Source organism: Eurosta solidaginis, chromosome 1 (assembly GCF_040869045.1).
Source record: "Eurosta solidaginis isolate ZX-2024a chromosome 1, ASM4086904v1, whole genome shotgun sequence".
Taxonomy (NCBI): domain Eukaryota; kingdom Metazoa; phylum Arthropoda; class Insecta; order Diptera; family Tephritidae; genus Eurosta; species Eurosta solidaginis.
The window spans coordinates 368,519,857-368,538,602 of record NC_090319.1 but is presented as its reverse complement, the minus strand read 5'-3'; the positions used below and the strand labels follow the sequence as shown (position 1 = coordinate 368,538,602).

The window sequence follows — 18,746 nt, the reverse complement described above, 5'->3', positions numbered from 1 at the left end:
AGATAATATTACTGAGACCTATACGTAGAAAAAAACAGCGAATATGAAGTGCTGGAGATGAGAGAAGTTAATAAGGAACTAATCGAGAAGGCTGCTCTCAAAAAATCTATACCCTGTAAGAAAAAGGCAAATGAGGAAACTGAGAGTATAAAAGCGTTGCAGTGCAATTGGTGATCAATCAGTTTAATTTTACCATGCTATAAATGAAGTAAATACGGATAGGGAAAAAAACGCAGAAATAGAGGGAGGAAATGGTAGGTGTGAATAAAAGTAAGAGGAACACGAAGAAATAGATAAATAGGAAGGGGGAGAAAGAAATAAAAACTTTGGGTCAGAAGACCTCCATACAATACATCAGGATTGGTTTAATATAATCGATTGTTGAAATCAGAATCAATAGGTTGGGTTCTATAAACACAAATTTATTATTTTTTGACATACTGTTCTTGTCCCGACTTAACTTTAGCAGCTTTAAAATGCAGAGTACTTTGTTTCTCATTTCTGGAGTAGGGCGTTCTTGAACCGTATTCCGAAGCAGGCCGTTTTCAAATAAATTCGCTGGAAATGGACGTTTACCAAACGGCAACCGTGTTAAGGTGTTCATTCACACGGCCATCGATATTTTCATGATATATATCTCACACCACTGACTTTTCAAATTTTATAAATTTGCTTAAAAACTCTAGGTGCAATGCATTACTAGCAAGAAACTTTAAATCACGAAAGATTCGCTCCAAGCGGAAATAAAACTAGTGCTCTTAAAAAATATACTATTCTGATATGAGCATTAATGTATATGAGCTAAGTAGAAGTTTAGTCATAGTCTTGCTATATATTAGAGAAAAAGTCTACACTAAAGCAAAAAATATAAGTGAACGCAATAAACATATCGTTTATTTTCAAAACCGGCCATCTCCAAAATTTTAATTTTTTTAAGCTAGGTATCACATCCAATTCCAAAACGTCACTTGTATTTAAATTAAAATAATTTCTTAACAAAACTTGCCATATTCAAGTCAAATTACTCGTCTATTTAAATTGCCCTTAGTTTCAAAATCGGCCATATCCAATGGTGCTTTACGTTCAAAGCCGGCCATCTTCAACCGACCAGTGCAATTTTGTTATTCATGCATATTCTGCATGTCACGAGCAACGTTGTCATAAGTGAAGATTTATCTTCAAAATGAAGATTTTTTTAGAATTTTTTTTTGTAAGAAAATCTTCAAATGAAGATTGCCAGACCAAAGAGTCTACTTCAGTCGTCAGTGGAACTTTTATAACTTTACTATTGTAGTTGGCAGCTCACATGATGCTTTAACTAAAAACAATGTTCATATTTATTATTGGAACGAAACAGAAAGACCCAAAAGTTCGAACGTAATTGCCATTGCTGTTTTCCACAGATTATGCCAAACAGATTTAACCGAAATTGACACCATCCGTTTGTTTGCAGATAGCTGTGGCTGACAGAGTAAAAATTCTACATTGATGGGGATGCTATAAAAATGTCTTGTATCGTCTGCTCCAGAACACTACAAAACAGTTCAGGTTATCTTTCCCATTGTAGGTCATTCGTTTATACCACCATATAGGGTATTCGCTTAAATAGAGAAAAATTAAAAAAGATGGAAATTATAATAAAACCCGAAGAATATGTAAATATTCTTATAGATCATGGATCCGTTTGGAAAATAATTGATTTAGAAATAAATGATTGGAAAAGTGTCACACTAGAAGTAATAAAGCCTCCAGGACAGTGGCACTTTAAATTCAACCCTTCAAAAAGGTTTGTTTTAAAGAAAACCACAAAACGTAATGTCACTATTCGGAGTGAGGAGGCTTGCCGTAGCGATTTAGGAAGTGACAAGTCAGTAGTCAAAGAAGGAAAAACGCTCAATAGTTTAGTTCCTGGAATTTTAACAACTGGGATGGCTCCAAATACCAAGAAGATCAAGGACGTTTTTGCAAGCGCACTATGGAGAAAACTGGCAAGAGTTGGAAAATTTGAAATTCTATGCTACTGTTGAACAATCTACAGGTGAATCTCCAACAGATGACTTTTTATGTGAGCACATTGAAGAAAAAGGAAAAATTGTCTAATTTACTAGGCAAATGCAAATTTAAATTTTCACAGAACGAATATTCAGTATTTTGAATTTTTGTTTGAGTTCTTTTTGTATTTTATTTTGTTTCTAATGTAACAATGTAATGAAAGATTTATTTTTTGTTAAGTTTTGAAATAAAATTTAAAAGTGTATACGTTTTCCTTGTATTATTAGTTAATATATGAAAGTATGTTTGGCTTATTACTTTCACCATAATAGGCCAAGGAAATCGGCAGGTAATTTCAAAACCGGTCATATCCATATAGGTTAGCATCAAACCCGGCTAACTCCATAGCTTGGTTTCAAAACCCGCCATCTCCAATTTATGTTAATAATTTTTAGGTGTAATATATGGAACCGATTGTTTTGTATTAGTAACATGTATTTATATTATCATCACAAACATAAAAATAATAAACACAAAATGGTTTAGCCATTGGTTTTTTAAGAGCACTTTTTTGAATTTTTCTCACAAACGACTTGAGTGGAGATGGGCGGTTTTGAAAATAGACGATTCATATGTCTCTTTATTATCCTAATATAAGTTACTTTATTGCTTTTTATATAGATACGAAAAAATCTAACTACCATCTAAATACAATCCAGTCCAATTTAATAGCTTCAAATATCGCAAAGTACCACAAGCATTATTTTACAATTACGTTCATATTTTACCATCGAATTTGCTACTTTTCATAAAAAAACTAATGTACACATAAGACTATAACATATAACACTTAAGAAATGCACCGAAAACTTCGGTAATTCTAATATGAATAATTTCAAGGTGTTCAAGTAAAAAAAATTCGTTAAGTAATTTTGCAAGTTTACGGGTAACCTTCACGGGCTACAGTCAAGTGCAAAAGCTTTTTTTTTTCAAAACCGTTTTGCATAAGTGCAGCTAAAATTATGGCATTGGTATGTAGTCCATTAGACACCCACCGCAGATAATGGACACATCGCAACAAGAATTAAATTTTAAACACACACATATAAACAAGTAAACATATGGGGTATTCCATCCCATTTCGACCAATTTTGAACCCGACCCCTTTAGAATTGGCTGAAAGTTTTTCTTCTTTTTCTAGCTTACGAAAGAGGTTTTTCAGAAGTTTTTAAAATTTTTTCATCCAACTCAAAAAAAGTTATGAATTTAAAAAAAAACACCGTTTTTGTTTTCAAAATGCTATAACTTTTTCAAAAATTGACCGTTTGGGATCTTTTTTTTTTTAAAAATTTGTGTTTAAATGTACTTTTCGGAAAAAATTCAGAAAAGTTTTTAAAGTTGTTTTTTTTTGTAATTTTTCAGTTTTTCGAGATTTTTCGAATTTCTGCCTTTTTTTTCTCATAAAAAACTTCACTCAATTCCCCACTAATCCCGGAGTGGGCCGAGAATTTTTTTTTTTATTTAATTGAAATAAAAACTTTAAAATTTTTTTTGTATTTTTTCCGAAAAGTACATTTAAAAACATATTAAAAAAAAATGATCCCAAACGGTCAGTTTTTGAAAAAGTTATAGCAGTTTGAAAAAAACACCGTTTTTTTCAAAATATTTAAAACTTATTTTGAGTTGGAAAACGGTGTTTTTTTCAAAATGCTATAACTTTTTCAAAAATTGACCGTTTGGGATAATTTTTTTTTAAATATGTTTTTAAATGTACTTTTCGGAAAAAATACAAAAAAAATTTTAAAGTTTTTTTTTTTCAATTAAAAAAAAAAAAAATTCTCGGCCCACTCCGGGATTAGTGGGGATGATTGCAGAATTGATTGAAGTTTTTTATGAGAAAAAAAAGGGGAAATTCGAAAATTCTCGAAAAACTGAAAAATTACAAAAAAAAAAACTTTAAAAATTTTTTTGAATTTTTTCAAATTAAAAAAAAAAAGATCCCAAACGGTTAATTTTTGAAAAAGTTATAGCATTTTGAAAACAAAAACGGTGTTTTTTTTTAAATTCATAACTTTTTTTGAGTTGGATGAAAAAATTTTAAAAACTTCTGAAAAACGTCTTTCGTAAGCTAGAAAAAGAAGAAAAACTTTCAGCCAATTCTAAAGCGGTCGGGTTCAAATTTGGTCGAAATGGGATGGAATACCCCATATATACATACATATTTACAAACATTTGTTTATAAACACACGTTAAACACCAGAAAGCTTTGAAAGTTGGCAAAACAAACAAATGAACTACACAGAGAACTGGTGTAAAAGCTCGTGCCATTGGCAATTTGCTTAATCTAATTTCTCGTGTTGTTGATATTCGTATCCATAACCTTTTTGATACTTTATATATTAGGTTGTATATTTAATAGGAATGTCAAACAAATTACTCAATTCAAAATTTTGTATAAGCAATTTAGATGCTGTTTGCCGTTGGCATGAAATAATTTGTTTTAGTGCTGGAGACTAAATACCTAAATACTGCTGCTCGTATAAAATTTACATGCAAAATGCATTAAATATTTATTTATTAACATTGGCTATAATTACGCAAAATACAAATATGCTAAAAGACATTTGTATATGACTCACCAGAAAATGGAAAATTTAATTTTTTGATAAAGGCTGTTGGAGTATTAAAGTATGCAGTACAACCAGCTCACCAACACATCCGAATGTTCGGGTTCAAGCTCTGGGTAGAAACCGAACATCCGTTTGATGGTGAGCTACTATTAAAAGACGACACACTGGCGATACTACACCTACATAATTCTTTTAAGGTCTAGCTGGGCTGAAAATGGATCGCTACTGAAGAATGGGTTGCTGTTCTCTTGAAGAAAAAACTTAAATCACCACTATCCAAGATAGGCTGGATAGACGAAACATGGAAATATTTAAGTCCAATAAAACATTAGACGTTTAGAGATTTGGAAAAATTCTTTATTATCTCATACATGTGGCGGCCGCCGTGGTGTGCCGGTAGCATGCTCCCCCTATCACAACTAAGATCCTGGGCTCAAGCCACGGGCAAATCAACATAGTAAATTTAAAAACCAGTTTTTTCAATTAGGAAAACATTTTCTAAGCGGGATTGCCCCTCGGCAGTGATTTGGCGTTCGTTCGGAATTGGCGTAAATTATGTAGGTCTCGTCCCACCGCTTTGTAGGAAAAAAATTAGAACAAGCAAGACACAAATTGGAAGAGAAACTCGCTTAAATCTCTTGGCAGTTACATCGCGCCTTGTATTTTTTTATACGTCAACCCGATGGAATACAGAAGCAATGGGAGCATATCTCGCATTGCCAGCGAAGAAGAAATTAGGTACCGGCGATCATGAACAAACAACTGGTACAAAGAGAAAAATTGTGTTGCAATCCAGGGAAGGATGCTGCGCACTGAACAACGTTCATTTTCAATGCAACAAGTAGAATGTGCGAACCCCTTTTTTAGTTGAAGAAGGAATTGAGAATATTTTCAAAAAGAGAGAGGTAGAGGTAGAAAGGCGCGATAGTGAAAATGTTCTCATAAAATTCGGTGACATACGGAAGGTAGCGTAGATAATTTCTGTAAAATTTAAAACGGTGACCTGCTAACCGATGCCCAGAGAGTGTGTTGATTATGGACGGAGCATCTCTTTGCCCTTTTAAATGTAGGCAACTATGGAGCGACAGACTGAGTTTTATTAATGCGATTTCAAGTCAGATAAATTTACTATCGCCCAGATATTCATCACAGAAAAAGCCGCCAAAAAAGAATTAACAAATATCACCTCATCGTCGGGTTTAAAGCGGGGCTTTGATAGCACGAAAAAGAGCTCCCTATCCGTTCCATTTCAGGAGCTACCGTACCACGGTGCCTGAATTTAATTTTCCTGAAAAATATACACGGCTCTTCAGAACGGCATAACTCAGTAGCACTACCAGCTCATTTAGGATTGGGAAGGAACTCTCCGAGCCTCTCGAAACTAAAGATTTGTACAGACTACGTTGTCCCATATGATGCTGGAGTAAAAAATATTGTTTCGGTAGTGCAATATGTGTTAATTGTCTATATCAAACTAAGATTTCAGCGGAGAATAATTCTTGCCAACGAGTGCTACTTTGATCTGAGTAGGAATGGGAAGGGCAAAGTCCTCTCACTGCAAACGAAAACAATTCTGTCCTACTATATGGTTCGAGAGAAAATTTATTTTACAGCTCCCGCATTGGTGCCGACGGTTACAGAGGCTGTCTTGTCTAAGTTATACAAAACCAATGATATACCTCAAGGAGTCAAGACCCCTCGGGTGCTTAGACCAGGGCTAATGAAAGCAGGGAAAAAATAATCCCACGCCTGGAAATAAGTGGAGAAAACTTAAACATTCCCAAAAAATTTCGACTGATGTCAGGTGTTATGTAAATGTACTTGAAAAATTTCCAAACTAGTCAAAAAATGTTCCCGAGATAACCTAAAGTAATCCTGAACACAATTCTGAAATGAGCTTGAAAGTAATCCTGAAAACAATCGCGAAATGGTTTCGAAACCAACTTGAAAGCAATCAGTTCCGAAGTTTACCAGAGATAAACCTGAAGATAAGCGAAATGGTGCAGACGATGTACCCACATCACTACAGAAAGTCCTGCATGGTACTAATATAGTTAAATTTATGTCTAAAAATATTATTTAAAAAATATTCTTATCAAGTCCCGAAGTAGACCTATAAAAATGCCGACAACGGAAATGGAAATGGTCGCAAAGTATTCACAAACTCGTAAAAATGTTCCGAAAATAGTCTTAAAGTTAGACTTATTAATTTGCAACATAACCCGCAACAGCACAGTTCGTTTTTCGCGTGGAAGACAAGCACAGGAATGCCCTTATAAAATACAAATGCTTTGATGTATATTGGAACGATTTTCTGTCATCACTTGTGAAATTTGTTTTGGAGACAAGGAGAACAAAGATTGATACTGATGGTGGCGCAACGCCGAAACCGATTTGTCTCCAAAACAAAATTTGACAAGGGATGACTTAAAATCCTTTCAATATACATCAATTATCCACCCTATCGGAAAATCAAGACTATACAAATACTTTGTTTATTTTCACACTCTGACTAAAACCCTAATTCCCAAAAATGCTCACCAATTTCCGCAAATGAATTTTGCAAAATTTAAAAATCACCAAATTTGAGATACTCAATTACATTCAGTAAACATTTTAATAATTTAAGTTCAGTTACCGATATAACGACTTGCATGTTTGTATATTTGTATATGACAATTACTGTCAAATAAATCAAAGCGACTATTAGTGCACTAAAGCATAAGCACGAGTCAAATATGAATTGCGATAAATGTATGAACCATTGACTAAAAGCGCATAAACGAATGTAACCTAAAACCGCGCATTTGTGAATGAAGGCACTCGAAAATTTCAAGAGAAAAGAATCCACGTTAAGTTAGCAATACAAACCGGATTTGATTAATGCAAACAATTTCAAAATTTCATTTTCGATCAACTGATATTATTACATAAACGCTGCATTGATGGTGGCTGTTGCCATTCATACAAACGCTTACTCATTCGCATGGGAACTGTTTGAATTTTGTTGTTGTTTCTTTCAATTTTATCATACTATTTGTGCTTGTTGTTAATGTTATAACTCACCTCATCAACCCAGGACTTGTACTTTTCCGTTAAGGTGATTTGTTCAAGCATCGCTGAGCCTTGATTAGTTTTCCAATGGCCTGAGATCGATTTGCGCCTGTAATGAGATATCGTGAGAGCGAATTAGAATGGTAGAGCGTACGAACCATGAAACTACATAAAACAAAAGAAATATTCATTTAATAAAATTTAAGCATAAATCACGAAATAATAAGCGGCACTTTTGTGTTCACTTAAATACTTAAATGCTATTATTATTAAATTACGCGCGATTGTTGAGCTATTGGCTGCCTCCGCTTGGCAAGCGGTCGTTTTGTCTGCCTTTCGGATGGTAGTTTGGTTGATTGGCGGCAATGGAGGTCTTTGACTGTAGCAATCGCATAATCAGCTTTTGTTTTCACTGCAATTTATGCTGTTTGCTCATTGACAAGGAGAATGTGCACTTAGTGGTGAATGCAACAACAAAAGCAGCGGTAACGACCCGCACGTTCGCGCCCTCCTTTTTTATGTATCTTTATGTTGAATTGATTTCTAAAGTGCTGTTGCGTATGTGCCCTAGCGTAATGAACTTCCATTCTTTCATCATATCCCATACTCTTATTTATTACAATTCATAATTGCTGAGATTCAATGCAAATGGGAGCCTATTTTGTTGTAACAGAAAGTTTACTCGTAACAGATGCAGCATGACTATGTAATGCTAACGAGTACGTACCTGCTGTGTTGTAATTTTATGCACAGTGGTTTGTTGGAGGTTAAATTTGTTAAATTTCATTGGAAAATAAATTTTCTGAACTAAGCTGGAAAACTTTTGTAAATAAAATTTCACAAAAATGTCACTTGATCATCACGTTATAGTTTCAGAGACCTCAATGATGATCACAGTAAAACAATGTAGATTAGGAAAGAATAATATTTTAGATATTAAGCACATTTTGTCTGATTTGTCAATCTGATCTAAGATGTGTGTCAAAGCAACTATTACTTCTTAGTTATGACATACGAGCTCACATTTCGCGAAGTGACATCGCATTTATTCTAATTATAAAACAAGCCCTTTATTATTTCTCGCTTTCCCTTCATGAGCATCCTTTTTCTTCTTAGTACTTTTTTCCTCTGTTCCTTCTTATTTATCTTACTTCCCAGTTTTATTTTTCATGTAGTTTTCCTGGATCTGTTCGCCTCTCTTTGCTTACTACTTTTTCTTCCTCTCTCTTTCGTTTTCCATTCTTTCCTTTTTTCCTCGTCCACTTCCTTCTGGTTTTTTCTATACCTATTCCTGTTCCTCTTTCTATTCCTTTTCCTGTTCTAGTCCTTATTACTATTAATTTTTTTATTCCTTTGGCTATTAGGATTCTTGCTTCTGTTACTTTTTTTTATATTTCTTTTTTATTATTGCTCCAACTGTATTCGTAATCCTCTTATCATTATGATTTCTATTCCTATTCTAATTCTCCTTTTTATTCTCTCTCCTATTTTTCATCCTATTTCCATACCTATTTCTATTTCTGATCCTATTCCTATTTCAATTCATACTCCTAATTCTATTCCAATTCTCTTTCGTATTCTGTTTCTATTCCTTTACCTATTCCTATTTCTATACCTATTCGCATTCCTGTCCCTATTCCTTTTCTTATACCTATTCCTAATGCTATTCCTATTCCCATTCATTCATATTCCTGCTCCTATTCCTATTTCTAATCTTATTCCTATTCCTATTCATACTTTTCTTCTTATTTCTATTTCTATTCCTATTCCTTATTCCATTCCCATCCCTATTTTTATTCGTATTCCTATCCTTACTTCCATATATAAGTACAAATACTATTCCTATCCTAGGAATGAATCTTGTTATAAACATCCCGCTATCTTTAGCTCGCCCCTTCTCTACATCTGCTTTTTGCTCTCTCCACACTATCTTCCTGTCCCCTTGCTTTCCTTTTTCTTCACCGATTTCACCTCCTCCTCGATCTTTATCTCCGTCTAGAAATATCACCGGAAATATACTGCATTTAACTTTTCCCTAAAAACCATTTGGAATAATGGCAAATTCAAACTTTATTTTTCCTGAGTAGGGGCACTGCCCAGTTTTCCCCGGAACTAATACTCTGCGCCACTACGCAAATTTTATAATAATCGGTTGTCTGGAGATATATCTTCAAATCAGTGATATTATGTCAATATCTTTCATTTTCATCATGATGTCACATTACATCACATTCAACAACATCATATCACATCGCATCGCAAACCTTATGTCATCAAATCAAAAACTTAATGAACATAGCACAAACTCACATCGTTTCATTATATCAAATAACGCCAAATATCACTTCACATCACTTTATATTGTATCACATCGTGAAAGTTCATATGATTGCTTAGCTTTGCCAATATAACATATCTGATCAGCCATATACATACACTAACTAAATTGGATATAGGTTAAGACGGATATATCTACTATCATATTTAACTAACCGGATTGCACATCACCTGACCACTGTACATTCACCCCACCGCATTTGCGCCAACTTCCCATTTATCAGCGCTTCTCAATCATTGATGACGCGCATTTTAATTATTCTACAATTGTATTACTTACAACGTCACTGACCGTCGGTTGATTTGATCTTTACTCGTATAACTTTTCTCGCTCATTAACTAGCTGACCGCTCAACCACCAGCAAACCACTTAACCAACCGATTGTTGTGGTGCCAGTGATGAGTGGCGTATGCGTTGTAAAATCAAGGTCAGCAAGTCAGCAGACAACTTAATCTATATATGTAGCATTTGCCATTGACAGTGTTGATGCACTGTATTCGTGATACATGCATTTCTATGCACAAGTTCGCATGAGTGTATGTTGAAATATATTTTGGTTCAATATTTCTTGTTACGCCTAAAATATAATACGATACTTTACATTCATTACGCGGCATCACGAATAAAGCACAGACCACGATAAGTTAATGCAGAGCGTGGATAGAGATTTTTGTTACCTTTATTTGTAATGCTGGTGGAATCGGCAGTCTTGCTCTCTTTAGCTAGGCAAACATATACAGGGGCGGCCTAAAGTATATAGTGGGAAGTGTGATTACTTGCTTGTCATTATTTACTGTGAAAACTGACCCTGCATATGTGAGTTTGATGAGTTAACTGTCAATAAATGTCAATATAACTGTCCCCGTAAATATAAACCATACCAACAAGCGTAACCATAACCATAACCGCCATTGCTGCCATGATAATCACCATAATGTTACCTTGGAACCAATTGTTGAACATGAATATCACTGAAACAGAAACTGGTAGTATTCAGCTGTCATGGTGACCATAACCGTAACCATAACCCTCGTAGCTATTACCATAAAGAGACTACAGTGCAGAACAATTCTTTAGTTTTGCTTTCGTTTTCAAATACGCCTTAGCCCACATCTTCTCAATGTTATCATTAATCAATATCATTATAATCATAATTACCCTCTTTTCTCTTTTCATTTTCCATCTTTTGTGACTTTTCCACTTTCTTTAATTGTTCTTCCCTTTTTGCTCTGTAGCCCTTTTTCGTAGTCCTCCCCCTCTTCTATTTTCTTTTGCCTTCACTCTCACATTCAGCGAAATTCCTTTACATTATGTAACAACATGTAGTCATAAAGACTTAGCACTACGCATTACGTCATAAGATCGCATATATTCATAACCAAATCTCTTATCATGTTCTATCAACTTAGCATCACGTCACATAAAACCTTCGCAAAACACACCATGCGATTATAACATTTTCATAATCATATTACATCAAATTAGCATCACGTCACATCAAATGACTATCATCGTGTGACTATAACATCTTTTCATAATTATGTTAGCATTACGTCACATCAAAGCAAGATAAATCATGTTTGTATGTATGTATGTATGTATTTATTTGAAAATTTGTTCCTAGCACAACTATTTTTACAAATTATTTAACAGTGCTAGTCATGAATAGCATGAGCTATAAAAATTGAACATTTATAATAATAATAAATTAGATTAATCAAATTAAATTAAATATAACGGACAATAGTGAAATATTTATGTATGTAAATGTAAATCTTAAAACTAAAGAAAAGTAGTTAATAAATATTAAAAGACAGCAGTAGTGATGATAACATTTGGCTGGTTATAGATTGAATAGTATTTAACAAATAAAGAAAGAAGACACAGAGAAAGGAAAAGGACTTAGAAATGAACATTTTAACAACAACAATTTGAGATCCAGTTTAAGAGTCGTTAAAAAATGATGTTAGCTCTTTTCTGAAGTGCAGAGCATTACTTAAGAGTCGAAGACTTGTAGGTAGCGAGTTCCAAAGACGTATTGCAGTAACAAAGAATTGGCGCTCAGAGGTTAGCGAGCGGTATCTGATGTGCTTAAGAAGAAGCACCGATCTTGATGATTGCAGAAAAATAAGCTTACGATATAGATAGTCAGGTTCCTTCATGTGTATCAATTTATGGAGGAAGGACAGTGTTTTGACTTTTAATAGATTTTCGAAAGAAATGTTTAGCAACCTTTCAGCATGTTGAGATACGTGGTCAAATCTTTTCAACCCATAAACATATCTAGCAATGTTGTTATAAACATGTTGTTTTCATAACATCTTTTCCTTAAACTTACATGAGTCCCAAAATATCACATCATATACTTTATTTGCGGAAAAATTGTTTGTGCTGTGTACGGTTTACTTCTTTAAGCATATAGCAGGAAATTTTGAATAAATTAATAAAGAATTCTCTTTCTTATAAGGCAAAGGGTATTTTGGAAATCATAGCGCAATAGGGAGGTTAGCGAAATACTCAAGGGAAGCTGTTGGGTTGCCGAAATACAAAACTCTAAAAGCAGTTTTTTAAAATGCTGATTTTATTTTCAATCAAAATTTCAGCTTCCATTCGAAAAGAACAAATCTAAAGTTTTTTGTAATCTTCAAGCTCGCAATAGTGCGCAGCAAACTTGAAATTATCATACTTTTGCGAATTTTAGAAATCTCCGATTAGTTTGCACCCTCTGTAATCGTTCTTATCGCTGAACTGTCTAACAAATAATTAAAATATTCAGTAAAGTAAAACGTTCTTTGTTTACAAAACTTCCACGGTAGTAGTACTTCACAACTAAATTACTGGCGTACTTTGATTACAACGTTTAAAATCACAATACTCTCAGTTCGCCTCGTTCACCTATTTCTCCCAGGATCTGGACTTTTCGCGAACAGCCGCTTTGAATAGTTGCTTTTTTATTTCTCGTTTATGTACCTCTAATTGGCTTTGGCTACATGCTTGCATATCTTTAGGTTATGTCTACATGTGTGTCAAATATTCTCTTCGCTGCTTATGTGTGTGAAATATTCGTCGTTGCCTTCTATGTATGCGTGTGTATTAGGCTTGCTGTTTTGTGTAGCTTTTGTTTACTGGCGATATAGTGATTTATTGAAATTGCTAATATTCGCCACAATACAAATATTTTCTGCTTTACGTGAATGAGATCATTTCTAGAGACTTCACATTACATTATATCATACACATAAGTATAATCACATCATTATATGATATTATTTCATGCTAAATAAACACAAATGATGTCTCATTGTTGCGCTTGAAGTGATGTGTTATCGATTGATTTTGTTCTACTTTATCACGTCATACTATGTAACATCGGATAAAACCTTGATTTGTTATCACTAGATGTGATGTAGTAAAATTGTCACTGGCAGCTTTAATGAGATTATGTTGGTTTACCTGATATGATCACAACAGATCTTAAAAATCATGCAGCCTGTGTGACATATCACATCAAGTCAATATTTACACTTGAATACGAGTTCGAAAACTGAGGATTCTCAAAACAATGTGAAAATCTGACCATTAAAAAAACTGCAATATTACCGTCAAGTTCAAAATCAGTCATTTTAACAAAATTACTTAAAAAACTATATTAGTAAATAAAAATATTTAGTTTAAGTACTTTTGTTGCGCTCTGTAGAAGTGCATAAAAATATATATACAGATACATAAAAAACTATAGCATGTGGTACTTACATGAAAGCCTTATAATTATTGCCAATCTTTTGAATATGCACATCGAATTTTGCATCAATATACGGTTCAATAGTACAATAACAATGGGCATCATTGCCCGATCCAGTGACAAGGCCGGCTGCATCCTGTAGAGCGCTTTGATTTTCGAGACGTGCTGTGGCAACACCACCATGGCAATGACCTGCCTTTAAAACGCACGGAAACTTTGTCCAGCTGAACTGTAAACACAAAGAAGAAACCAATCAAAAAAAGTATTAAAAATTGCACAAAAAGTGTTATTTCAGGAAATACCTACTAGCGATGGAATACAAAAAAAAAAATTCAACAATTGTGGTTTATTACAAACAGTTTTGCTGCTAGTACATATAATACAGAAACATTTTTCAAGCTTTATATGTATTTCAGGTTTTTGTTTATTAAAAAAACATGATTGAATTTATGTTGATTAAATTTTTGGCTCATAGCCAAACAAGCAACAGATCAACCAAATCAATCCCGCCGACGCGTCGTGACGATTAATCATGTCACGCCGAAACAGCTTGGCTATCGACGCATCATGTCAATTGGCAATTGGTTTTGAAGTTTTTTTATGATATTCATTTTTTATTTATTCCTTTAGCAAAATATACTAACAATTTTCAGGCAGAATTTTTATATATAATCAATTAGTTGCACTTCCACACATTGCACACTCATTGCGCATCACATCTAGCACGTAATTGGAAATTTGAAAAATGTATCCGCCTTGGCGGCCACGGTGGTGTGATGGTAGCGTGCTCCGTCTGCCACACCGTATGCCCTGGGTTCACACCCCGGGCAAAGCAACATCAAAATTTTAGAAATAAGGTTTTTCAATTAGAAGACAATTTTTCTAAGCGGGGTCGCCCCTCGGCAGTGTTTGGCAAGCGCTCCGGGTGTATTTCTGCCATGAAAAGCTCTCTGTGAAAACTCATCTGCCTTGCTGATGCCGTTCGGAGTCGGCATAAAATCATGTAGGTCCCATCCGGCCAATTTGTAGGGAAATCAAGAGGAGCACGACGCAAATTGGAAGAGAAGCTCGGCCATAGATCTCTTCGGAGGTTATCGCGCCTTACATTTATTTTTTTTTATTTTTTTAAATAATTTTTCGATTGATTTTCGGTATTTATAACTTTAAAGATGCATGCCGCTGTCCTTGATTAACGATTTGCGTACAAATTATTGGCATAAACAGAATTTTTACCAACCGACCTTGGCATTGAAAATGAATTTTGTTTAGTGAAAGGCAAATACTTTCTATACCTGGAGCAGACACCCCTTACGAAATAATTAGCAATTTCACTTACGATATTGAAAAGTAACCCACTTTTAACTAACTATAAATTGTTACTTATGAACTGGGTGTAAAGTCAGAAAAAAGTAGTATTGTAATAATTTTGTGTTGGAAACTAAATTTTCGAAGGTTGTGATAACTTTTTTCCGAGCTTCAAAATATATTACTTTTTTGTTCGTCCGCCTATTTTTGGTACACGATTGGGCAAACTTGCAGCTTTCCAGTTTTTAGATAACTTCCTTTCGAGCTAAACATATTACAACAAAAAGAAAGAAAATACGCTAGGTGGCGCAGGTATGGTTATACTAATGCCCGGTTTTTTCGAACAAAGTGGCAAGATTAAACTAAATATAGCTTTAACTGTAGTTTAAAATCGAACTGAAAAACCGGCCATAAGTGAATTTATAAGAAATATATTTTAAAATACCATACCGCTGAGTTACACACTCAAAAAGCAAAAATTCTTTCAGTTGGCACAAGGGTCGATAAATTAACAAAATTTTCGAATTTCTCTGTAAGCTATAGACTAGAGACGTTGAATGTAGTATGCAACAAAAGGAAGGAAGCATCCGAAAGATGAGAAAGGGATCGGATATTCGTTTATGTTCCATCACGGACTTTGCGCCAATACACTATGTTTGTAATTGACCAGTTTAGGTCTAATTACGCACTTAATGGCCCGATCACTCGCGCTCTAATTGTCTCGTCGAAGTTTTAAAAATATGTTATTTTCCATTTTAAATTAACTTTACTGTAAACAATCCTTAAGTTTAATAATGTTTAATATAGTCTGTAAGATTCTTGTAAATCATAGACTGAATAAAGAAATATGAAATTTTCTCTAAAATTTTTGTATAACTTCCTGAGAAGCTAGGTGATTAGCAAAGCCTCCTAATTTCCCAAATTATGATGCTTTTAGGATATTATTTTAATGAAACAAAAGTTTATTTTCTTATACGCGTTTCGACACAATTTCGCGCCTTCATCAGGAAGTCTGATTCCTTACATTTTAAAGTAAATTCCTGGTTCAGGACTATGGTAGATAGCTGAATAACCATGAATCGGGTGGGACAGCGTGTTTGTAGTCCAATTTGATTTTCGTTTAGAATACACATACAAAAGAAAAAAAAATGTAGAAAATGAAAAAATGGAAAAAAAAATAAAAAAAAAAATACTAGAATTGCCCCATTATTACTTTGTTTCTTTGAAATAAATTATGTTAAATAAATAATGTATCAAAATTATTGGAAACGTGACTGTTGTGCTTTTTTCCCAAATCTTACGATAGTTAGATTTTAGTTAAAAGTTAGTTCGTTAATTAGTTAAAAGTAGATTTATAGTTAATATCTTTTCCTACAGGGTAGCTGGTAATGAATAGTACACAAAATCCATCTCATTTATAAATGAGAACGTTGATAGGAAGTGCCTAAATAAACAAATGTGAAATTTTGTATATTTAAGTGCTAGTGGTACTTAGAAAATCGTATGGTTTTCCAAGGAAATTTTTGAATAAAATTTTTGCTTTTGCATGTGCCTATAACAACATTTGCGGTTTATTTTAAAATAGCTTATTAAAGTGCTTCCGAGAACTTTTGTGAGAAATTTATGTTTTTATTGATTTTTAGTTTGTTTTATTTTTATTTTCACCAAAAATAATAAAATCGACGTGGAGCCATGTCTCTGTGAACGGACATGAGTTGGAGATTGTGGAGGACTTCGTCTATGGAAAGAGATATAAAGATGAGTTGTGTTCGCTTTAAGCACATATAAGGATAAAACAGCGAATAAAAGTCGAAAGGCTTTGCTGTGAAGGTTGCGAATGGAATGGATAAAGAAACTCCGGCAATGAAAATATTTCAACTGACACAGCAGTTTGGGAGCAGACAACAGGAAAGAACTCCACTGAGTTGTTAAAAGCAGGTGAAGGACGACTTGACCTTCCTTCGTGCTTCAAATCGGCGTCAGTTATCTGGACACAAGGACACTTGGCGGTGCGCTTTGTTACAAAACGGCCAAAATCACTTCGGCGATTAAGCGCTTATTAATGAGGATGATATTCGATAACAAAGGTTATCAATGAGTTACTGACATTGAATTGACGAGTTATCTGTTTTTTATCCAGAAATTATAGAAAGGTAATCAAATTGTTAGCAAAAAATTGTCGATTTGTTATTAAACGATATGTTATCCGTAAGTTATCGAAAAGTGATCGACTATTTATCGAAAAGGTATCATAAGATTATCTGGCTGTTGTCCAATGTTATCGAGTGTTGTCGAATTATTTTCGGCGTGTTTTCGATTTTTTATTGAAAAGTTGTTGTTTTGTTATCGATTTAATGATTTTATAAACTTTCTTGACTGCAGTCGTAGCGTGCTCCGCCCAACATACCGAAGGTCGTCGGTTCAAGCCTCGGGAAAACCAACATCGAAAATATATGTAGAAAAATTTTGTTTCAATTAGAAGAACGTTTTTCCAAATTTTTCCTCGATTGTATTTCGCTGTGAAGAGCTTCTCAGTGAAAATGCATCTACCTTGCAGATGCCGTTCAGAGTCGGCGCAAAACATGTAGGTTCCTTCCCGCCAATTTGTAACAACGCAACTGGGAAGCGAAATTTGGCCTAAAATCTATTCGGAGATATTACATAAACTAAATGCATCTGGCACGACTGTCCGGCTGTTCGACATTTCTATAGAAATCAAAATTTTTCAAGTAGAATTTTGAAACAAAAGCTGATTGCAAGAAGATAGTCTGTTCCGAAAATTAAGCATTTTCCGAGGATGTTTAGGCCGAGGATCTCTTCCAATTAACGTCCTCCTACTCTTTGATTTTTGTCATACAATTAGATATCTCTAAAATTTACTCAAAAAACGCTTTTACAAATAGACTATCGAAAGGGCGGACAGACATGACATCAATTATTTTTTTTCACCCAGGGCATTAAGGTTTATATCTACCTCGATTTGTTTATGCTGTTAAAATGTAGAATTAATATACCATTAAAACAATCTGTGCTAATATTAAATACTCGGCGCGATTAGCCTCTGAAGAGATTTAACGAGCTTCTCTTCCAATTCGAGTCGTGTTCTTTTTTTTAATTTTTACTACAAATTGGCGGATGGGTTTAGATCAATATTTGTTAGATTGCCTTCCCTTCAACTTTAAGTGTTCAATTGTTAAATCATTTATTTCCCAATTTTTAAAGTAACGGTTATCCTAATCAGTCTTAATAAAACAAATAAATATCAACATTAATCTCAATTCTTTTATGAAATATACTACGTATGTATGTATTAGAGGTTTACGCCGGTCACTTAATCGCCGGCGGCGACGCAGGCTCTATTATTTACTGGCGGCGGCTGCGTGCCCGGCGCGCCGACAAAGTGATCGGCGTAAACCTCTGAATTGAATGGCTGGCAATGCACAGTTTTAACGATTAGCATCAATGCTGGCTTATTGTTGATCGCACCAAAGGACGCCTTCAATTTTTTCGGCTGTTTCTAAGAGCTACAATTCCCGACGTGCGAACAGTAGCAATCCCGACCAGCAGTCGCTACCACGCATCCTGGCTCTTATAAAATATGCCAGCACAGAAGCTATAGGACTGCGACTTCGAACTCATACCTTCGTCGACGTCACTTTCCTAGAAACTATAGGTGTAGCTCCGA

At 34.3% G+C, this 18,746-nt stretch overlaps 1 protein-coding gene across 1 annotated transcript in view; it reads right to left on the bottom strand.

The window, feature by feature from the left end:
• Syn (synapsin) overlaps positions 1–18,746 on the bottom strand; it is a 153,002-nt gene that overhangs the window by 16,357 nt on the left and 117,899 nt on the right. Inside the window, 2 exon segments of the mRNA XM_067762942.1 lie at positions 7,689–7,785; positions 13,768–13,985. Of these exon segments, the coding sequence (XP_067619043.1) occupies positions 7,689–7,785; positions 13,768–13,985 (315 nt within the window).